The 19,533-nt window shown below is 41.7% G+C and overlaps 1 protein-coding gene across 1 annotated transcript in view; it reads left to right on the top strand.

Moving 5' to 3' along the window:
• Positions 1-1,973: 1,973 nt before the first annotated feature.
• LOC139545806 (ras and EF-hand domain-containing protein homolog) overlaps positions 1,974-19,533 on the top strand; it is a 33,498-nt gene continuing 15,938 nt past the window's right edge. The window contains exons 1-9 of the mRNA XM_071354010.1: positions 1,974-2,645; positions 10,469-10,615; positions 11,430-11,520; positions 12,498-12,593; positions 12,982-13,059; positions 13,270-13,385; positions 17,211-17,279; positions 17,642-17,720; positions 18,260-18,339. Of these exons, the coding sequence (XP_071210111.1) occupies positions 2,314-2,645; positions 10,469-10,615; positions 11,430-11,520; positions 12,498-12,593; positions 12,982-13,059; positions 13,270-13,385; positions 17,211-17,279; positions 17,642-17,720; positions 18,260-18,339 (1,088 nt within the window). The 5' untranslated portion in view covers positions 1,974-2,313. The remainder of the gene's footprint in view (positions 2,646-10,468; positions 10,616-11,429; positions 11,521-12,497; positions 12,594-12,981; positions 13,060-13,269; positions 13,386-17,210; positions 17,280-17,641; positions 17,721-18,259; positions 18,340-19,533) is intronic.

Raw genomic sequence — 19,533 nt, 5'->3', positions numbered from 1 at the left:
ATAGGAGCATTGCGCCGTGATTGGCTCAGTGTTCTTTGGGTCCTGCTATAGAGTTATATTACAAGTGACCTTCCAAGAAGGCTCAAGGTCATTGGCCATTGATAAAATTACATCAAATCACATTATATGTACAGTAGCTTTGATTGAACTGATCATGTCAACATCTTACTTTCAAAGTCTTAGCTAGCAGTCATCATCATGAATCAAGTTGACAATCTACTGGCAAATCCTTTTTTATCCATGTCATATTTTTTTTTCCTTTTCCCTACTGTGTTATTCACTTGTTTATTGTTTACTCCATGTGTAACTCTGTGTTGTTGTCTGTTCACACTGCTATGCTTTATCTTGGCCAGGTCGCAGTTGTAAATGAGAACTTGTTCTCAACTAGCCTACCTGGTTAAATAAAGGTGAAATAAATAAAATATGAAGAGAAATAATGAAGAGAAATTATTGATAAAACATCAGCCATTGGACATAAAGATTACACAACAAGTTGGAAATCGCAAATTCAACAATGAGTCGTTTGGAAGGAATCAGTGGCTAACTGCAAGCATTGCAAAGCAACCACTAACGTTAGTCTGCTTGATGACAAAATTTGCCCACAAAGGACCTTCACGAGTCCAAAAATGCATTGTATGCTGCTGCATAAAATATTAATATGCAAGGGAGATATGTATACTCTAGCTAATAAAGCAATACTAAGTGTATGTTGTGTAGTAAGCTGTTAGTAGCCCATGTGCCTCACCCTAATAATTTGGTCTATTTTCACCAACGTGGTATTGTAAACACATCGTTCGTGGCCCGGTGTGTGCTTGTTTGCAAACTTTTTTTGTACAGCTTTGACAGTGCTACTGATAGTAGTGGTGGCGCTTGGCTTGCACGTGCAAATTCAGCACACACAACATTCTATAATAGAATTGTGTTATTTGACATGTTAAATTAAAAGCTTATTTAACGTATCAAATAGTGTTATATGACGTATATCTTTTCTGACACGCAAAGACCCAAACAGCGTTCAATGTGCCTCACCCTAATAATTTGGTCTATTTTCACCTCTTAATTTCGCCTACTGTTCTAACTTGGTAGTGCACATGTAGCCTATAACCTGTTTTAGAGAAATGTAGTCATTGAATATTGTAAGAGCTTTCATTGTCTGTTTATATGCCCCCTTTATTTATTCTACGGTTCTGACTTGTTGTACAGGGAGTACACTGTAAGAACGGCCCATGTTCTGAATTCAGTCGCTGTACATTTCAAAAGTACTGAACAAATAGTTATATTGACGACGTCCGTCGTCCTCGCTCATTAATGTCTTAATCGAAATTACTGATTGCCTCTTATCCGCTTGTCGTCCCCTTATGCCATAGTGTGTACATCTCAATTATCAGTAGAAACCACATTTGTTTAAGCAAGTCAACCACATCAGCTATGTTTTTTTTAAAGGCAGTAAATGAGGCTGAATGAACTGTTTCGCTGCCAGGCAAGGCTGCGCTGAACATTGGAGCAGTGGTAAGTTGTTGGGACAGCTTTATGTAGGCCCTAACAGTTTGTGGGCACCGTATGTCACCGTTAAAGTGCAATCAATGTATTGTTTAGTGTTGTGTTGTGTTGTGTAGTGGCTTTGCCGGCATGCATCACACATTTTTTGTTTGTTTGCCCCACCAACATGTGCATGCTAAAATCGCCACTGAGCTTTATCCAATTGGTCATCTATTTATTTACTCAAAGTATCATACACATTTTTTACATGCTGCTTGTTACTGAAAGTTTCCCATATTCTCTGGCAGCCAGTTAGACAGAAGGGGGTATTGGTCTTCAAGACAATCTCCATGGAGATTTTTAACAGTGTTTAGATGTGTTTGGTTTATTCAACGTATTACAGGTAATTCTGTACCTGGTTGGCCGGACGCCCGGCCCTTGTTTGTTTTGTGCCTGTTCCTCTGGAAGTCGAGAGGCCCACACAAGAGTGTTCTGAAGTAGTAAAGGTGAGCCGCTTCAACAGCCGCGCGCACCCAGCCTCTCTCCACCCGTCCATCTGGCAAGAGACCCGGAAAGAAGACTTGACAAGACGACACTATAGGACGACACATTAATACTGTTAGCCCAAGGCGGTCGAAGTCGTCCAGGAGAGAATGAATAACAACTTCATTTTTTCTTCACCTTTTTTTGTAACTCGATAAGGTGTTTGACAGTGTAGAAAGAATTGGCTAAAACGTCAGACTTGAAGGAAGTTCGGAAGATCGTGGTGAAAGGAATTGAATTGGTCAAAAACTTTCGGTTATAATTGGTCATAGTTGTTTGGTGGGGCTTTCCATGTCGTTACCAGCCATGGGTACGGACCGGGAGAGTCTCTGCTCGCTCTTTCACGCTTGTGATGTGGATAATTCTGGACGGATTGAAAAAGACGAGTTTGTCCAAATCTGCTCAGAGCTCCTTGTCCCGCCGACGGAGAGAGAGCACATATTCTCTAAACTCGACACCGACAGAGACGGGACAATCAATCTAGCGGAGTTCATTAGCGGCTTCCACCGGATCTCTGAGCAAGTGTACTGCGGGGATATGGAGAGCAAGAGCTGGGGAGTCTCCTCTCAGGCCTGGGAAGATTTCCAGACCCGACTAGGGGACCATGCCCGGTTTATACCCAGGTCAAGTATGGATCACATTACAAAACAATCGTACCGGCTAATTAATCAACTTTTGATTTACATATTGTCCAAACGTCGTAGGAATGCATGCGTAAAACAGTTTCAAGTTTCAGTTTTAAGTGTAACCAATAGGCTACAGTTTCTCCCCTTATAATAGATTCACAATATATATATATATATCAAATATTCGTATACTATTGTAGTGTTTTAATTCAAACTGTTGGGCTATTCCGGTGTCAAAATGTATCCCACTTCTATTAGCCAGATGTGGTTTACACCTCTATGTGTATGCACGTGCATTCGTGTGTGTTACTCAGGTCAGTCTAGCTTTTGGATGAAATATATCAAATATCTCTAAGAGCACCAATAGAAACCCTTGCTGCAACCTAACCCCGAAAGAATGAGCGAGAGAAAGAGAGAAAGGAAAGAAGGAAAGGAAAGTATCAGCATCCTATGACAGGTTTTGAAATGAGGTCCCATTGAGCAGTTGTCCTGGCACCCCTCTAGGGCTGGCATGGGACTGAGCTGCGCCCTGACACGCCACCATGGAGGGGACATTGATTAACACAGTGATTCCATGGTCCCCATCATGTCTTAAATAGACCTCATTATGACTGTTTGATCACCAGCTTCACCAGCTGTAGAAAGTTACCCATTGGAACTAATATCTTAGCTTGTTTCTTTGAAAAAGGGCCACTCCTGGGGCACTCCATTAGTGATGGTTTTCCGGTGCTGTGAATCAAATGTTCTTATTATTGTGTGATACAACAGTCATGTCTGTACTCAGTAGGCCTACATCCACCCAGGGTTCAGATCCAGAGACCAAGGTCACCATACTATTGTCTATTCCCCTGCCCATAGAAGAGCCATGGGTGGAGTAGAGCAGGATCAGTAATGGTACCACTCCTAAATAGTTCTAGTTTAAGAATATATTCGAAGCAGGTAACTAGATGTGTTATTACACAACAGAGGAAGTGAGGTTAGCTAAAGCAGAAACTCAGGCAACCAGCCTAGGGTAGAGCTGGAGGCCTGGGGATATAGCCAATACTCTACAGTCATAGACAAACAACCAACTTTTTCAATCCTCTCACTGTAAAATATTATGTTTATTGGTTTTTGATAGTGTCATTATTAGTACTAACAAAAGTATGTTGCATTTCTTAACTTTAAACATAGCATTGAAGAAGGTGTTCCCTCTGTAAATCCTGGATTTTAAGACCCGGGCGTGTACTAGTAACACTGCGTGTTTTGACAGTGCTGTTGACTGTAAGACAGTGAGTCTATATGCTCAGGGATTATAATCTGGTCACCTTGTTGAAGGCACTCACACACACTTTAGATATCTCTACCCATCTGACCCAGTTGAATGAGCCATGAATGAGTTTCTTAATTAGGCATAGATTAACATGTAAAATAGCTCTACAAGAAACAACATTTAATGTAACTGTGAGTACCTGAATAGATATCAGGTAAATACTGTAGCCTACATAGGTATACAGATTAGAGGTCGACCGATTAATCGGAATGGCCGATTAATTAGGGCCGATTTCAAGTTTTCATAACAATCGGGAATCTGCATTTTTGGACACCGATCATGGCCGATTACATTGCACTCCACGAGGAGACTGCGTGGCAGGCTGACTACCTGTTATGCGAGTGCAGCAAGGAGCCAAGGTAAGGTGCTAGCTAGCATTAAACGTATCTCATAAAAAACAATCAATCTTAACATAATCACTAGTTAACTACACATGGTTGATGATATTACTAGTTTATCTAGCTTGTCCTGTGTTGCATATAAGCAATGCGGTGCCTGTTAATTTATCATTGACTCACAGCCTACTTCGCCAAACGCGAAGCCAAGCCAAGCGCATTTGCGAAAAAAGCACTGTCGTTGCACCAATGTGTACCTAACCATAAACATCAATACCTTTCTTAAAGTCAATACACAAGTATATATTTTTAAACCTGCATATTTAGTTAATATTGCCTGCTAACATTCATTTCTTTGAACTAGGGAAATTGTGTCACTTATCTTGCGTTCTGTGCAACAGAGTCAGGGTATATGCAGCAGTTTGGGCCGCCTGGCTCGTTGCGAACTGTGTGAAGACTATTTCTTTCCAACAAAGACAGCCAACTTCGCCAAACGGGGGATGATTTAACAAAAGCGCATTTTCGACAAAACCACAATCGGTACACGAATGTACCTAACCATAAACATCAATGCCTTTCTTAAAATCAATACACAGAAGTATATATTTTTAAACCTGCATATTTAGTTAAAAGAAATTCAAGTTAGCAGGCAATATTAAACTAGGGAAATTGTGTCACTTCTCTTGCGTTCATTGCACGCAGAGTCAGGGTATATGCAACAGTTTGGGCCGCCTGGCTCGTTGCGAACTAATTTGCCAGAATTTTACGTAATTATGACATAACATTAAAGGTTGTGCAATGTAACAGCAATATTTAGACTTATGGATGCCACCCGTTAGATAAAATACGGTACGGTTCCGTATTTCACTGAAAGAATAAACGTTTTGTTTTCTAAATGATAGTTTCCGGATTTGACCATATTAATGACCTAAGGCTCGTATTTCTGTGTGTTATTATATTATAATTAAGTCTATGATTTGATAGAGCAGTCTGACTGAGCGGTGGTGGGCAGCAGCAGGATCGTAAGCATTCATTCAAACAGCACTTTCCTGCGTTTGGCAGCAGCTCTTCGCAATGCTTCAAGCATTGCGCTGTTTATGACTTCAAGCCTATATACTCCCGAGATTAGGCTGGCAATACTAAAGTACCTATTAGAACATCCAATAGTCAAATGTATATGAAATACAAATGGTATAGAGAGAAATAGTCCTATAATAACTACAACCTCAAACTTCTTACCTGGGAATATTGAAGACTCATGTTAAAAGGAACCACCAGCTTTCATATGTTCTCATGTTCTGAGCAAGGAACTTAAACGTTAGCTTTCTTACATGGCACATATTGCACTTTTACTTTCTTCTCCAACACTTTGTTTTTGCATTATTTAAACCAAATTGAACATGTTTCATTATTTATTTGAGACTAAATAGATTTTATTGATGTATTATATTAAGTTAAAATAAAAGTGTTCATTGTTCATTCAGTATTGCTGTAATTGTCATTGTTACAAATATATATATAAAAATCGTCCGATTAATTGGTATCGGCTTTTTTTGGTCCCCCAATAATCGGTATCGGTATCGGCGTTGAAAAATCATAATCGGTCGACCTCTAATACAGATGAACAGGTGTCTTTCAACCCCCTAAGTGTAAGATACCTGGACCCAGCCCATGATGAGTAAGCTACTATTTCAAAGTACAACACTTTCAACACTGTTGAAATGGAATGATATTGTTGCAGCAGCATAATGATAACATCAGAACTTTGCCAAAGTGTTGCATTGATGTTACTGTGCTGTAAAAGTGTTATGATAGTAAAAAAAGATGGTGATGCAATGGATCCTGACCAATTTTGCTGTTTTTTTACGCTGATTTAAAAAAAAAGTTTTAGATAATGTCTCCGCCATCATTCCCTATGAACGAAAACAGCTTCTGGACATCAAAACAGCAATCACTAACCTTGATTTGGGGGAACATTTCTTCTTCAATGAGTCAGCAGCTTTGGACGACGTTCTGCTTACTCTGTACCAGGCCGTAACCCCCGGGACCCGAAAGAGGATGTAGCGGTGAAAGAGATGCAGGCGAGCCATCAAACAGGAAAAGTGTCAATACAGGACTAAGATCGAATCCTACTACGCTGGCTCTGACGCTTGATGGATGTGGCAGGGCTTGCAAACTATCACGGATTACAAAGGGAATCCCAGCCGCGATCTGCCCAGCGACGTGAGCCTACCAGACGAGCTAAATGCCTTCTATGCTCGCTTCAAGGCAAGCAACCCTGAACCATGCATGAGAGCACCAGCTGGTCTGGACGACTGTGTGATCTCACTCTCCATAGCCAATGTGAGTAAATCCTTTAAACTGGTTAACATCCGCAAGGCTGCGGGGCCAAACGGAATACCAGGACCCGTACTGAGGGCATGCGCTGACTGTCTTCACTGACGTTTTTAACCTATCCCTGACTTGGTAATATCAACTTGTGTCAAGCAGACCACTATCGTCCCCGTGCCCTAGAACGCCTGCCTTCATAGCCATGAAATGCTTGGAAAGGCTGGCTCACATCAACACCATTCCAGACACCCTGGACCGCCTACCGCCCCATCAGATCCACAGATGATGCAATCTCTATTGCACTCCACACTGCCCGCACTCACCTGGACAAAAGGAATACCTATTTAAGAATGCTGTTCATTGACTACAGCTCAGCTTTCAACGCCATAGTCCGCTCCAAGCTAATCACCAAGCTCAGAGACCCTGGGACTGAATATCTCCCTCTGCAACTGGATCCTGGACTTCCTGACGGGCCTCCCCAGGCAGTGAGGGTAGGCAACAACACACCCGCCACACTGATCATCAACACATGGGCCCTTCAAGGGTGTGTGCTTAGTCCTCCTCTGCTGTACACCCTTAATCCATGACTTCCTGGCCGCGCACGACTCCAACACCATCATCAAGTTTTGCTGATGACACGACAGTGGTCGGACTGATCACAGACAATGATGAGGCTATAGGGAGGAGGTCAGAGACCTGGCAGTGTGGTGCCAGGACAACAACCTCTTCCTCAACGTCAGCAAGACAAAGAAGCTGTTCGTGGACTACAGGAAATGGAGGGCCAGCACATCCCCATCCACATCGATGGGGCTGTAGTGGAGCAGGTCGAGAGCTTCAAGTCCCTCTGTGTCCACATCACTAAGGAATTAATGTGGTCTACACCCACACAGTTGTGAAGAAGGCACAACAGCGCCTCTTCCCCCTCAGAAGGCTGAAAAGATTTGGCATGGACTCTCAGATCCTCCAAAAGCTCTACTACTGCACCATTGAGAGCATCTTGACTGGCTGCATCACCGCTTCGTACGGCAACTACAAGGCATCCGACCGCAAGGCACTAGAGAGGGTGGTGAGTACGGCCCAGTACATCACTAGGGCCGAGCTCCCTGCCATCCAGGACCTCTATACCAGGCGGTGTCAGAGGAAAGCTAATAAAATTATCAAAGACTCCAGCCACCCAAGCCAGAGACTGTTCTCTCTACTACAACACGGCAAGCAGTACCAGTGCACCAAATCTGGAACCAACAGGACCCTGAACAGCTTCTACCCCCAAGCCATAAGACATCTAAACATGGCAGCTAAATAGCTAATCAAATTAGCTACCCGGACTACCTGCATTGACCCTTTTTTGCACTAACTCTCTTGCACTGACTCTATGCACACACACTTGATTCTACCCACACACTCACAAATACTTACACTGACACCCCAACAAACATATACACACACACATTACATACGCCCACAAACGCATAACATGCGCAGACATGCATATTGACGCCACACACATACTTTCACACATGCTGCTGCTACTGTCTATTATTTATCCTGTTGCCTAGTCACTTTACCCCTAACTACAGAATATGTACAGTACCAGTCAAAAGTTTAGACACGCCTACTTATTCTACAATGTAGAATTATAGTAAATACATCAAACTATAAAATAACTCATATGAAATCATGTAGTAACAAAAAATGTGTTAAAGAAATCAAAATATATTTTATATTTGAGATTCTTCAATGTAGCCACCCTTTGCCTTGATGACAGCTTTGCACACTCTTGTCATTCTCTCAACCAACTTCATGAAGTAGTCACCTGGAATGCATTTCAATTAACAGGTGTGCCTTGTTAAAAGTTAATTTGTGGAATTTCTTTCTTTCTGCTGCAGAGGATAAGTTCATTAGAGTTACCAACCTCAGAAATTGCAGCCCAAATAAATGCTTCACAGAATTCAAGTAACAGACACATCTCAACATCAACTGTTCAGAGGAGACTGCGTGAATCAGGTCTTCATGGTCGAATTGCTGCAAAAAAACACTACTAAAGGACACCAATCAGAAGAAGAGACTTGCTTGGGCCAAGAAACACGAGCAATGGACATTAGAACGGTGGAAATCTGTCTTTGGTTTGATAAGTCCAAATTTGAGATTTTTGGTTCCGTCCGCTGTGTCTTTGTGAGACTCTGAGTAGGTGAACGGATGATCTCCTCATGTGTGGTTCCCACCGTGAAGCATGGAGGAGAAGGTGTGATGGTGTGGGGGTGCTTTGCTGGTGACACTGTCTGCGATTTATTTTGATTTCAAGGCACACTTAACCAGCATGGCTACCACAGCATTCTGCAGCCATACGCCATCCCATGTGGTTTGCGCTTAGTAGGACTATTATTTGTTTTTCAACAGGACATTGACCCAACACACCTCCAGGCTGTGTAAGGGCTATTTGATCAAGAATGAGAGTGATGGAGTGCTGCATCAGATGACCTGGCCTCCACAATCACCTGATTTCAACCCAATTGAGATGGTTTGGGATGAGTTGGACCGCAGAGTGAAGAAAAAGCAGCCAACAAGTTCTCAGCATATGTGGGAACTCCTTCATGACTGTTGGAAAAGCATTCCAGGTGAAGCTGGTTGAGAAAATGCCAAGAGTGTGAAAGGCTACTAGGCAAAGGGTGGCTACATGGAAGAATCTCAAATGTAAAATATATTTTGATATATTTAACATGATTCCATATGTGTTATTTCATAGTTTTGATGTCTTCACTATTATTCTACAACGTAGAAAATAGTCAAAATATAGAAAGATTATTGAATGAGTAGGTGTGTCAACTTTTAACTGGTACTGGACATAGCTACCTGAATTATCTCGTACACCTGCACATTGACTCAGTACTGGTACTCCCTGTATATAGCCATGTTATTATGACTCAATATTGTTATTCGTTATCACTGTATTTATTCCTTGTGTCACTATTTCTGTTTATTTATCTACTACCGGTGTTGACTCTTTTTTTTTTAAGGGTCTCTTTTTAAACTATCTTGCACCGATTCAATGCACACAAACTGGTCTCTACCCCCCACACACATACTTACACTGACACCCTAACACACACACACACACACACTGCATATGTCCGCACACACATAACATGCGCACATATGCATATTGACGCCACACATGCATTCTCACACACACTCCATAGGCCATACACCACATATGCTACTGGTCCACATACGCTGCTGCTACAGATCAGTCTATTATCTATTCTGTCTATTATTTACTTTACCCCTACCTATATGTACATAGCTACCTCAATTACCTCGTACTCCTGCACATCGATATTGGTACTCCCTGTATATAGCCATGTTATTTTTACTCTTTATTGTTATTTGTTATTTGCTGTGTATTCTATTCCTTGTCATTTAAAAAAAAAAATGCTGCATTGTTGGAAAAGTAAGCATTTCACCGTTAGTCTACACCTGCCTGTTGTTTCATGAAGCATGTTACAAATAAAATGTAGCTGTTCTGTTCCAAATATACTGTAGCTGTTCCAAATGTGTTTTAGATGAAAGGCCTTATGCTGTTGTAAGTAACTTGTATTATCATTCCCCTGTCTCCCGTCTGCCTGCCTGTCTGCCTGCCTGCCTGTCTGCCTGCCTGTCTGTCTGTCTGTCTGTCTGTCTGTCTGTCTGTCTGTCTGTCTGTCTGTCTGTCTGTCTGTCTGTCTGTCTGTCTGTCTGTCTGTCTGTCTGTCTGTCTGTCTGTCTGTCTGTCTGTCTGTCTGTCTGTCTGTCTGCCTGTCTGTCTGTTTGTCTGCCTGTCTGCCTGTCTGCCTGCCTGCCTGTAGGAATGAGCAGGCAGCCACGCTGTACCAGAACATCAGTATGACAGAGCCCAGGATGGTGCCTCAGTATGAGAGAGTCATTATGAGCTTCACCAGAGAGATCAAGCAGCACAACGCTGAGATGGAGAACCTGGCCCTGGCTGTGAAACGGTACTAACACACACGCTCACACACTCACCGACAGCCGCAGTTTACTTAAAACCCACATATTGTACATACAATGTACACATGCAGACATTCTATCATACTGTACACGTTCTCAAATACAAATGGGAAGTTAGATATTTTAAGTAGAAATTGTGCACCAATATTGAATTTTATAAAGCCTGTTATACTAAATGAAGTGCTCTTTAATCTAGATCACATGGATAATTCAATAAGTCACATTTTTATATGAATAAAGGCTTGCTAAAGTGCCATAATTCTGCATTTTGACATGTCCCTGTGTCATTACAGGAAGATTTTTTGAACCCACTTAATGCCCAAATTTCCATCGTTTTAAAGTCCTAGATATTTTCTTGCTTTGACAAAGTAATTTCTGAAGATTATTATTTAACTGAGCAGGTCGAGCATAACACGTCAACCCTGTTACCCATAGATAGACAGGCTAGAAATACATTTATAAAAAATAATGATACAATAATGCATTCAATTGCCACTTCCTGTTGCACACAACAAGCTTCCATTCCCTCTGTCAGAAGGGGATTTATGGCTGATTTAAGAAGAAACAATTAACTCAGTCACAATCAACCCTGTTACTTTATTTGGCACTTAATAGGCATTTATTATAGTATTTTTATTTATTGAACCTTTTTCGGTGGGAAAAAGTTAGGTGAAATCCAACATTTATTTGACCAAGTTACACTTCTCAAAAGGCACCGAAATGGTGGAACGACCCAAATACACACACACCAACACAGATATAATACATTCAGTTACAGTATTATGTTTTATTTCTGCTCAGAGCCCATGACCAAGCCGCCATGCAGCTCAGTGAGATGGAGGAGGAGATGGATCAACGCATCCATGCAGCTGAGAACAACACACAGCAACAGGTGACAAATACACACACACACACACACACTTGCATGATTGTCAATTCTAACTTTAGAAATTATGTCCACGTTGTCATGCGGTCTGGGCAGGTTGTGTTCCTACAGGGTTTAGTCACTGATAAGAAGGGTGGAGCTCATCTCTTCACTCATGCCAAATAGAGAGGACTTGTGATCAGATTACTCATTAAACCTCAAACACTCCTCAGCTGTGTTGACGTCTGATATGTCAAGCTGTTATCATATCTAGATTTGATATACTGAATTTATTTATAATCATTTGTTAAAAGTAACTCCAGTGGGATGTTGACGGAAAACGTCCGGTTTTCCATACTTCCATGGAACACTCCTATTCCTGGAATCTCTCATTCCTCTACTCTGGGAACAGTCTTATCTCCCCCCTGTGTGTGTGCGTAGTTATGTACATTATGTAAGTGGGGCTACATCAGCTCTGTTTGTCATGCAGCTGCTGTATGCTTAGTCTAAGAAAAGCACCCACACCTAGACTCACCTGCGTGTGCACGAGCATGCGGCAAAAGAAAACCCCAAATGGGTGTTCCGCGCGTGTCTGGTCCTCTAAAAAGTTGGACAGGGTTGGCAGGTCTGCTCATGTTCCTTGATACACCCTGGCCACCTCCACCTGTCACCCAAACTGCCCTAAAATAGCACCGCTCAAACTCTTATCAGTGGAACATAGAGGAGTGATATAAAAGAAGTGCAAACAAGCATACACATGTACACACACAGAAAAAACACACAACCGCATTCACACACACACAGAAACACACGCACGTGCATGCACATACACTGTGCCATTTGATTTGGACAGTAGTTGGTGTCTTGACAGTAGCTGTATCTGTATATTGACAGTGTGTGAACATTTGATGATGATGAAAGACTTTACAATTGTGTCTTGTATCCTTGTGGAGGCCATAAGAGATGGGATGATGCTACACCATGTTCTATTCTGTTATCGGTAGGAGGCCAATAGGACTGAGGCAGCTCTGAGTGAGCTGAAGAGACACTATGAGTCTGAGGTGTGTGAACTGCAGCACAAGCTCCAGAAGATGCAGCTGGTGAGTTTACCATTCGACTATTCATCACTTATACTGTTCCACCGGGTACACGCTGAAGATAACCTTTATATTTTAGGTGGTGTGAAATAAATATAAACTTTTCCAATAAAGTCTGAAACTTGATACACAGTTTGGGGCCAAGTTTCATGCTGTTAATGAAAAAGTGAACAATTAACCAATAATGTGGCATCTATTGCCTGGACTACTAGTCTAGCCAATCACTCCTGTTCACCCACTCAGCGTGTTGGTTCATTGGTTCATGAACATGTGAGACATCCAATCAGATGAACTCAATCACAATTGAATGAAATCCATCTATGCCATTGAAGATTGTGATTCACTGGCAGCAGGCAGCGATGTGTGTTAAAGGTGTCTACTCCCTCCTCAGATTGAAGACCAGTACAAGAACATCAACATGAAAGACGAGTCTTCAACCCTGAAGAGGAAGATCAACGAACTGACTCTGGTGAGATGGGTCTTCCTGCTAGTCCTATATCACTCTGTACACATCCTTTCTAACTCTCATCCATTTCCTGATCAAGACAATTGAGCTGACTCATTCTGGCTCTGACCATGCTGTCGTCTGTCGCTAAACGCTTCTCTCTTCTCTCTCTCTGTCTTTACCTCTCTCTCTCTCTTTACCTCTCTTTCTCTCTCTCACTCCCTCTCTCCCCAGGAAAACCAGCGGCTGAAGCAGGAGTTGATGCAGTCTCAAACTAACATAGCCTTCCTTCAGAGTGAGCTGGCCTCTCTGAAGAGTGATCTGACAGACCACAGCATCAACTCTGAGCGGTGAGACACACACACACACACACAAACACACACACACACACACACACACACACACACACACACACACACACACACACACACACACACACACACACACACACACACACACACACACACACACACACACACACTTACTGTATCATGGGTGTTTTACACCCATTGTGTATGAGGCACAATAGTCGGTACAATCTCTTGTAAAATGCCTTACAAATGTCTTCATGTATTACATAATCAGTGTTGAACTGTTAGTAAATCATACACATACACTACTGTTCAAAAGTTTGGGGTCACTTAGAAATGTCCTTGTTTTTGAAAGAAAAGCACATTTTTTGTCCATTAAAATAACAGCAAATTGATCAGAAATACAGTGTAGACATTGTATTTCTTACAAAATGACTATTGTAGTTGGAAACGGCAGATTTTTAACGGAATATCTACATAGGCGTACAGAGGCCCATTATCAGCAACCATCACTCCTGTGTTCCAATGGCACGTTGTGTTAGCTAATCCAAGTTTATAATTTTAAAAGGCTAATTGATCATTAGAAAACCCTTTTGTAATTATGTTAGCACAGCTGAAAACTGTTGTGCTCATTAACTTCTCTTGGGTAGGGGGCAGCATTCGGAATTTTGGATGAAAAGCATGCCCAAATTAAACTGCCAGCTACTCATCCCCAGAATATAAGATATGGATATTATTAGTATATTCGGATAGCAAACACTCTGAAGTTTCTAAAACTTTTTGAATCATGTCTGTGAGTATAACAGAACTTATTTAGCAGGCGAAACCCCGAGGACAAACCATTCCGATTTTTTGTTGTTGTTGAGGTCACTGTCTTTTCAATGAGATTTCATTGCGAAACCAGATTTCTAAGGGACCTTCTTACAGTTCCTACCGCTTCCACTGGATATCAACAGTCTTTAGAAATTGGTTGAGGTTATTCCTTTGTGTAATGAAGAAGTACGGCCATCTTGAAGGAGGGTCACTCGAAATGTCCTGTTTGTTAGAAGCGCATGACCAGAAAGCTACAGTTACAGTTAGTTTTAATCCTGTATTGAACACAGATCATCCCGTCTTCAATTTGATCAATTATTTACGTAAAAAAATACCTAAAGTTGTATTACAAAAGTAGTTTGACATTTTTTGGCAAAGTTTTGAGATATTTTGTAGTCACGTTTCACAATTTGGAACCGGTGTTTTTCAATTTGGAACCGGTGTTTTTCTGGATCAAACGCGCCAAATAAATGTACATTTTGGATATATATCGACGGAATTAATCGAACAAAAGGACCATTTGTGATGTTTATGGGACATATTGGAGTGCCAACAACAGAAGCTCGTCAAAGGTAAGGCATGAATTATATTTTTATTTCTGCGTTTTGTGTCGCGCCTGCAGGGTTGTAATATGCTTCTCTCTCTTTGTTTACAATGGTGCTATCCTCAGATAATAGCATCGTTTGCTTTCGCCGAAAAGCCTATTTGAATTCTGACATGTTGGGTGGATTCACAACCAGTGTAGCTTTAATTTGGTATCTTTCATGTGTGATTTAATGAAAGTTTGATTTTTATAGTAATTTTTATAGTAATTCATTTGAATTTGCGCTCTGCATTTTCTCTGTCTTTTTGCCAAGTGAGACAGTAGCGTCTTGCCTAAACTCAGATTTTTGGATATAAATATGAATTTTACCGAACAAAACATACATGTATTGTGTAACATGAAGTCCTATGAGTGTCATCTGATGAAGATCATCAAAGGTTAGGGATTCATTTTATCTCTATTTCTGCTTTTTGTTACTCCTCTCTTTGGCTGGAAAAATGGCTGTCTTTTTCTGTGACTTGGCTCTAACCTAACATAATTGTTTGGTGTGCTTTCATCGTAAAACCTTTTTGAAATCGAACACTTTGGCTGGATTTACAACAAGTGTATCTTTAAAATGGTGTAAAATACTTGTATGTTTGAGGAATTTAAATTATGAGATTTCTGTTGTTTTGAATTTGGCGCCCTGCAGTTTCACTGGCTGTTGACGAGGTGGGACGCTACCGTCCCACATACCCTAGTGAGGTTAAAGAAGCAATAAAACTGGCCTTCTTTAGACTCGTTGAGTATCAGCCTTTGTGGGTTTGATTACAGGCCAGAAACAAATAACTTTCTTCTGAAACTCGTCAGTCTATTCTTGTTCTGAGAAATGACAGCTATTTCATGCGAGAAATTGCCAAGCCACTGAAGACCTAGTACAACGCTGTGTACTATTCCCTTCACAGATCAGCGCAAACTGGCTCTAACCAGAATAGAAAGACGAGTGGGAGGCCCCAGTGCACAACTGAGCAAGAGGACAAGTACATTAGAGTGTCTAGTTTGAGAAACAGACGCCTCACAAGTCCTCAACTGGCAGCTTCATTAAATAGTACCCGCAAAACATCAGTCTCAATGTCAACAGTGAAGAGGCGACTCCGGGATGCTGGCCTTCTAGGCAGAGTTCCTCTGTCCAGTGTCTGTGTTCTTTTGGCCATCTTAATCTCTTATTTTTATTGGCCAGTCTGAGATGTGTATTTTTCTTTGCAACACTGTCTAGAAGGACAGCATCCCGGAGTCGCCTCTTCACTGTTGACATTGAGACTGATGCTGATAATGGGCCTCTGTACGCCTATGTAGATATTCCATAAAAAACCTGCCGTTTCCAGCTACAATAGTAATTTACAACATTAACAATGTCTACACATCTGTAGACACATCTGTGTTTCTGATCAATTTGATGTTATTTTAATGGACAAGAAATCATTTGCTTTTCTTTCAAAAACAAGGACATTTCTAAGTGACTCCAAACTTTTGAACAGTAGTGTATGTCATGCTGTAACGTAATCTAGTGATGTTATTAGGGCTCCCGAGTGGCGCAGAGGTCTAAGGCACTGCATCTCAGTGCTAGATGCGTCACTACAGACCCTGGTTTGATTCCAGGCTGTGTCACAACCGGCCGTGATTGGGAGTCCCATAGGGCGGTGCACAATTGGCCCAGCGTCATCCGGGTTAGGGTTTGGTCGGGGTAGGCCATCATTGTAAATAAGAATTTGTTGTTAACTGACTTGCCTAGTTAAATGAAGGTTAAATCAAATAAAAAATAAAAGTAATACTCTAATATCTACGAGATGTATTACTATTTGTGAAATGATCAACCTGATTTTTCTACAGTGGCACATTGAGAATCCCAATGTACACTGAGACACAAAGCCATAACACACACGTGAGCACACACACGCACACAGAGCCTGTGACACCTCATCCCAGCCTGTGCTGTAGGTTCGCCTTGAGCCATCCAGTCACTCAATCAGTCAGGCAGTAGAGGCCACAGCCCCAGGCCAGTGTGACTGTGTGACTGCCTCCCTGCCTGTGTGCTTGGCTGCTCCCTCCCCTCCCTGGGGCGGTAACATGTTTTGAGGATTGTAACAGGATATCCTAGTGTGACCTCACACTCAGTCTCACAACCTGGTTACCTGGCAACCAGTCTCACACTTCGCCTTTGAACTTGTTCCAGTCAAACTAAGTTTGTGTTGTGAATGTGCCGATTCTTTGAGACTGTTGAAGTGTCTGCTTTTGTCTGCATTATTAGAATGTACATTCTCCTGTTTTTGGAGAATTAATGTATGTGTTTTGAGAGTGTGTGTAGTTTGTGTTATTGTAGTTTATGTAGTATGTGTTATTGTAGTTTATGTAGTATGTGTTTTAAGGGGGGATTTGTAGTATGTGTTATTATAGTTTATGTAGTATGTGTTATGAGTGTTTATGAACGTGTATGTATTCGTTGTGAATGACTGTGTTTGTATGTGCAGGGATGAGGCGATGATGAGAGAGTTCTCTGATGAGAGGGAGAACCTGGAGCGACAGATAGAGATCCTACAGTAAGTCTGGCCAATCACAGTGCTTGTCTGACACATAAACAGGAACGCTGACAAATGCTCACCTGACCCACAAACAGGAATACTTCAAGACTCACAACTTGATGTTACATTGAGTTACCTGTAAACTGAGGAACATGAAGTTGTAAGCCTTGGGAGTTTTGTGAGTCTTAAAGAGTGTCTGTTTTTGAAACCCTCAAAAGTCATTTTCCTGAGAAGACCTGCCAACGGCTCTTTTGATCACCTCTTCCCGTTCTTATCCTCTTCTCTCTCCTCTCTTTCTCTCCCTCTCCCCTCTCTTCTCCTCTGTTTCTCTCCCTCCTCTCTCTCCTCTGCTTCTCTCCCTCCTCTGTTCCCCTCTATAGAACAGCCAACAGGAAGCTCCATGACAGTAACGACGGGCTGCGCAGTTCCCTGGAGAACACCCTCAGCAAGAGCAATAAGGTGAGGTAGACAACCACATAGCCATGGTAACACCAGCACGCTCTCTCTCTTGCTCTCTCCCTGGCTCTTATCTTTGTTCCTCCGTCCCTCTTTCAATTACCTCCCTATCCCACACCCCTTTTATCCTCCTCTTCCCATCACCCCCTCTCTCTCTTTCTCTCTGATCTCTCTGCTTTTAACGTCAGGGTTGAATCTCTAATGCCAGTCCTAAGGGCTTGTCTGTTGGAGGAATCAACTGAACCATGTTTGAGGCAATGACAGACAACAACAAAAACGACAGCAACAACAACACATTTCAGTCCTGACCCCTAACTCACTCTCCTCATAACCTCATAACTTCCACTCTGTCTCACACACGCTCATCTAACAATAATTCCTATACTCACACATAGGGTTCAGTACATACAGCTCAGTGCGCACACACGTACGCACACACAAGTGAATGGACACACACCCACACATTAACAAAAACACACCCACACACACACACACACAGTGACCCAGACAGTTGTGACAGTGATGTTGTGGTTGTGTTTCAGCGTGGTAGCAGTGCTTCCCCAGCCAGCACCATTAGCAGGAGGAGCAAGAGTATCTGTTACTCATCACCATACCGCGACAGGTAAGACAGGACTGGACTAGCAACAGCCTGCTGGTGTGTTTGTGCAGACAGCGTCCAGTACATACACTCTAATACAGGTACACACTGCACACGTACATACATGTGTATGGAAGATTAGCACTGGACATGTGCGTGTTTGCATTGTATACTCATAGCCATCCATACAGGACACAAAACAGCACAGTCTATGTTCTAGCTTGGTTGTTGGAGCTAGCTTAGTGGTACAGTGGTTGCTCCTTTAAAAGTTGTGTCATACTGCAGCACACCTTGCGGGCTGCTGCAGAATTCTCTGGCACGTTATTTAATTGTCAGCCATTTTTTCTGTTAATGCAAGTCAGTGCTAGTTTGACCACCAGAGGGCATCTTTGAGAAGCATTTGATAGTCTTCCATATTGGCATTACCAGATTTGGCTAAATTAATTTGATTAGTATTATGGTGTTTCTATTCCGAGAAGAACGAAAAACGAAACCCTCAGGGTTTCTGTTAGGATGGAATGGAAAATATGGCGCTGTACAATGTGACAGTCGGGAATAGACTGCATGCAGCATAAGAGGATTGGAGGATTCTAAATTGTTTGCCTTCATTAGACAACTTTGTTCCAATATTTCTGTAAATCAGTGATATTTATTCCCATAGTAATTCGTTATGGATCCATAACGAAATAAACATCTGCATTTTGAAAGAGTATTTTATCATTATTTTATTAACGAAAGCATAAAGATGCTGGTGAAGAAATACAGTACTGTACAGTATATGCTTTTACATTTAGATAATAAAACATTTAAATATTTCGAAGATATAAGCCACCTGCATTTGTTTATTAGGCTACTGTGCAGTCTGACAAGTAAACATAGCCTACAATACATACTGTAGTAAACATGGGAAAGTGTCTAATTCCTTACATAAGGGAGCACAGGCCATGTCTGTACTAGAGAATGCGGGCATGCCGGAGACCAGGCTGACTAGGCTGTCCTTGTAAATAAGAATTTGTTCTTAACTGATTCCATATGTGTTATTTCATAGTTGTGATGTCTTCACTATTATTCTACAATGTATAAAATAGTAAAAATAAAGAAAAATCCTGGAATGAGTAGATGTGTCCAAACTTTTGACTGGTACTTGCTTAATTAATTTGATTAATATTATGGTGTTTCTATTCCAAGAAAGGGTGGAAAGTAGGGTGGAAAGTAAAA

The sequence above is a fragment of the Salvelinus alpinus genome, chromosome 19 (genome assembly GCF_045679555.1).
Source record: "Salvelinus alpinus chromosome 19, SLU_Salpinus.1, whole genome shotgun sequence".
NCBI classification, from domain to species: Eukaryota; Metazoa; Chordata; class Actinopteri; order Salmoniformes; family Salmonidae; genus Salvelinus; species Salvelinus alpinus.
This window is presented reverse-complemented; position numbering and strand designations above follow the sequence as displayed.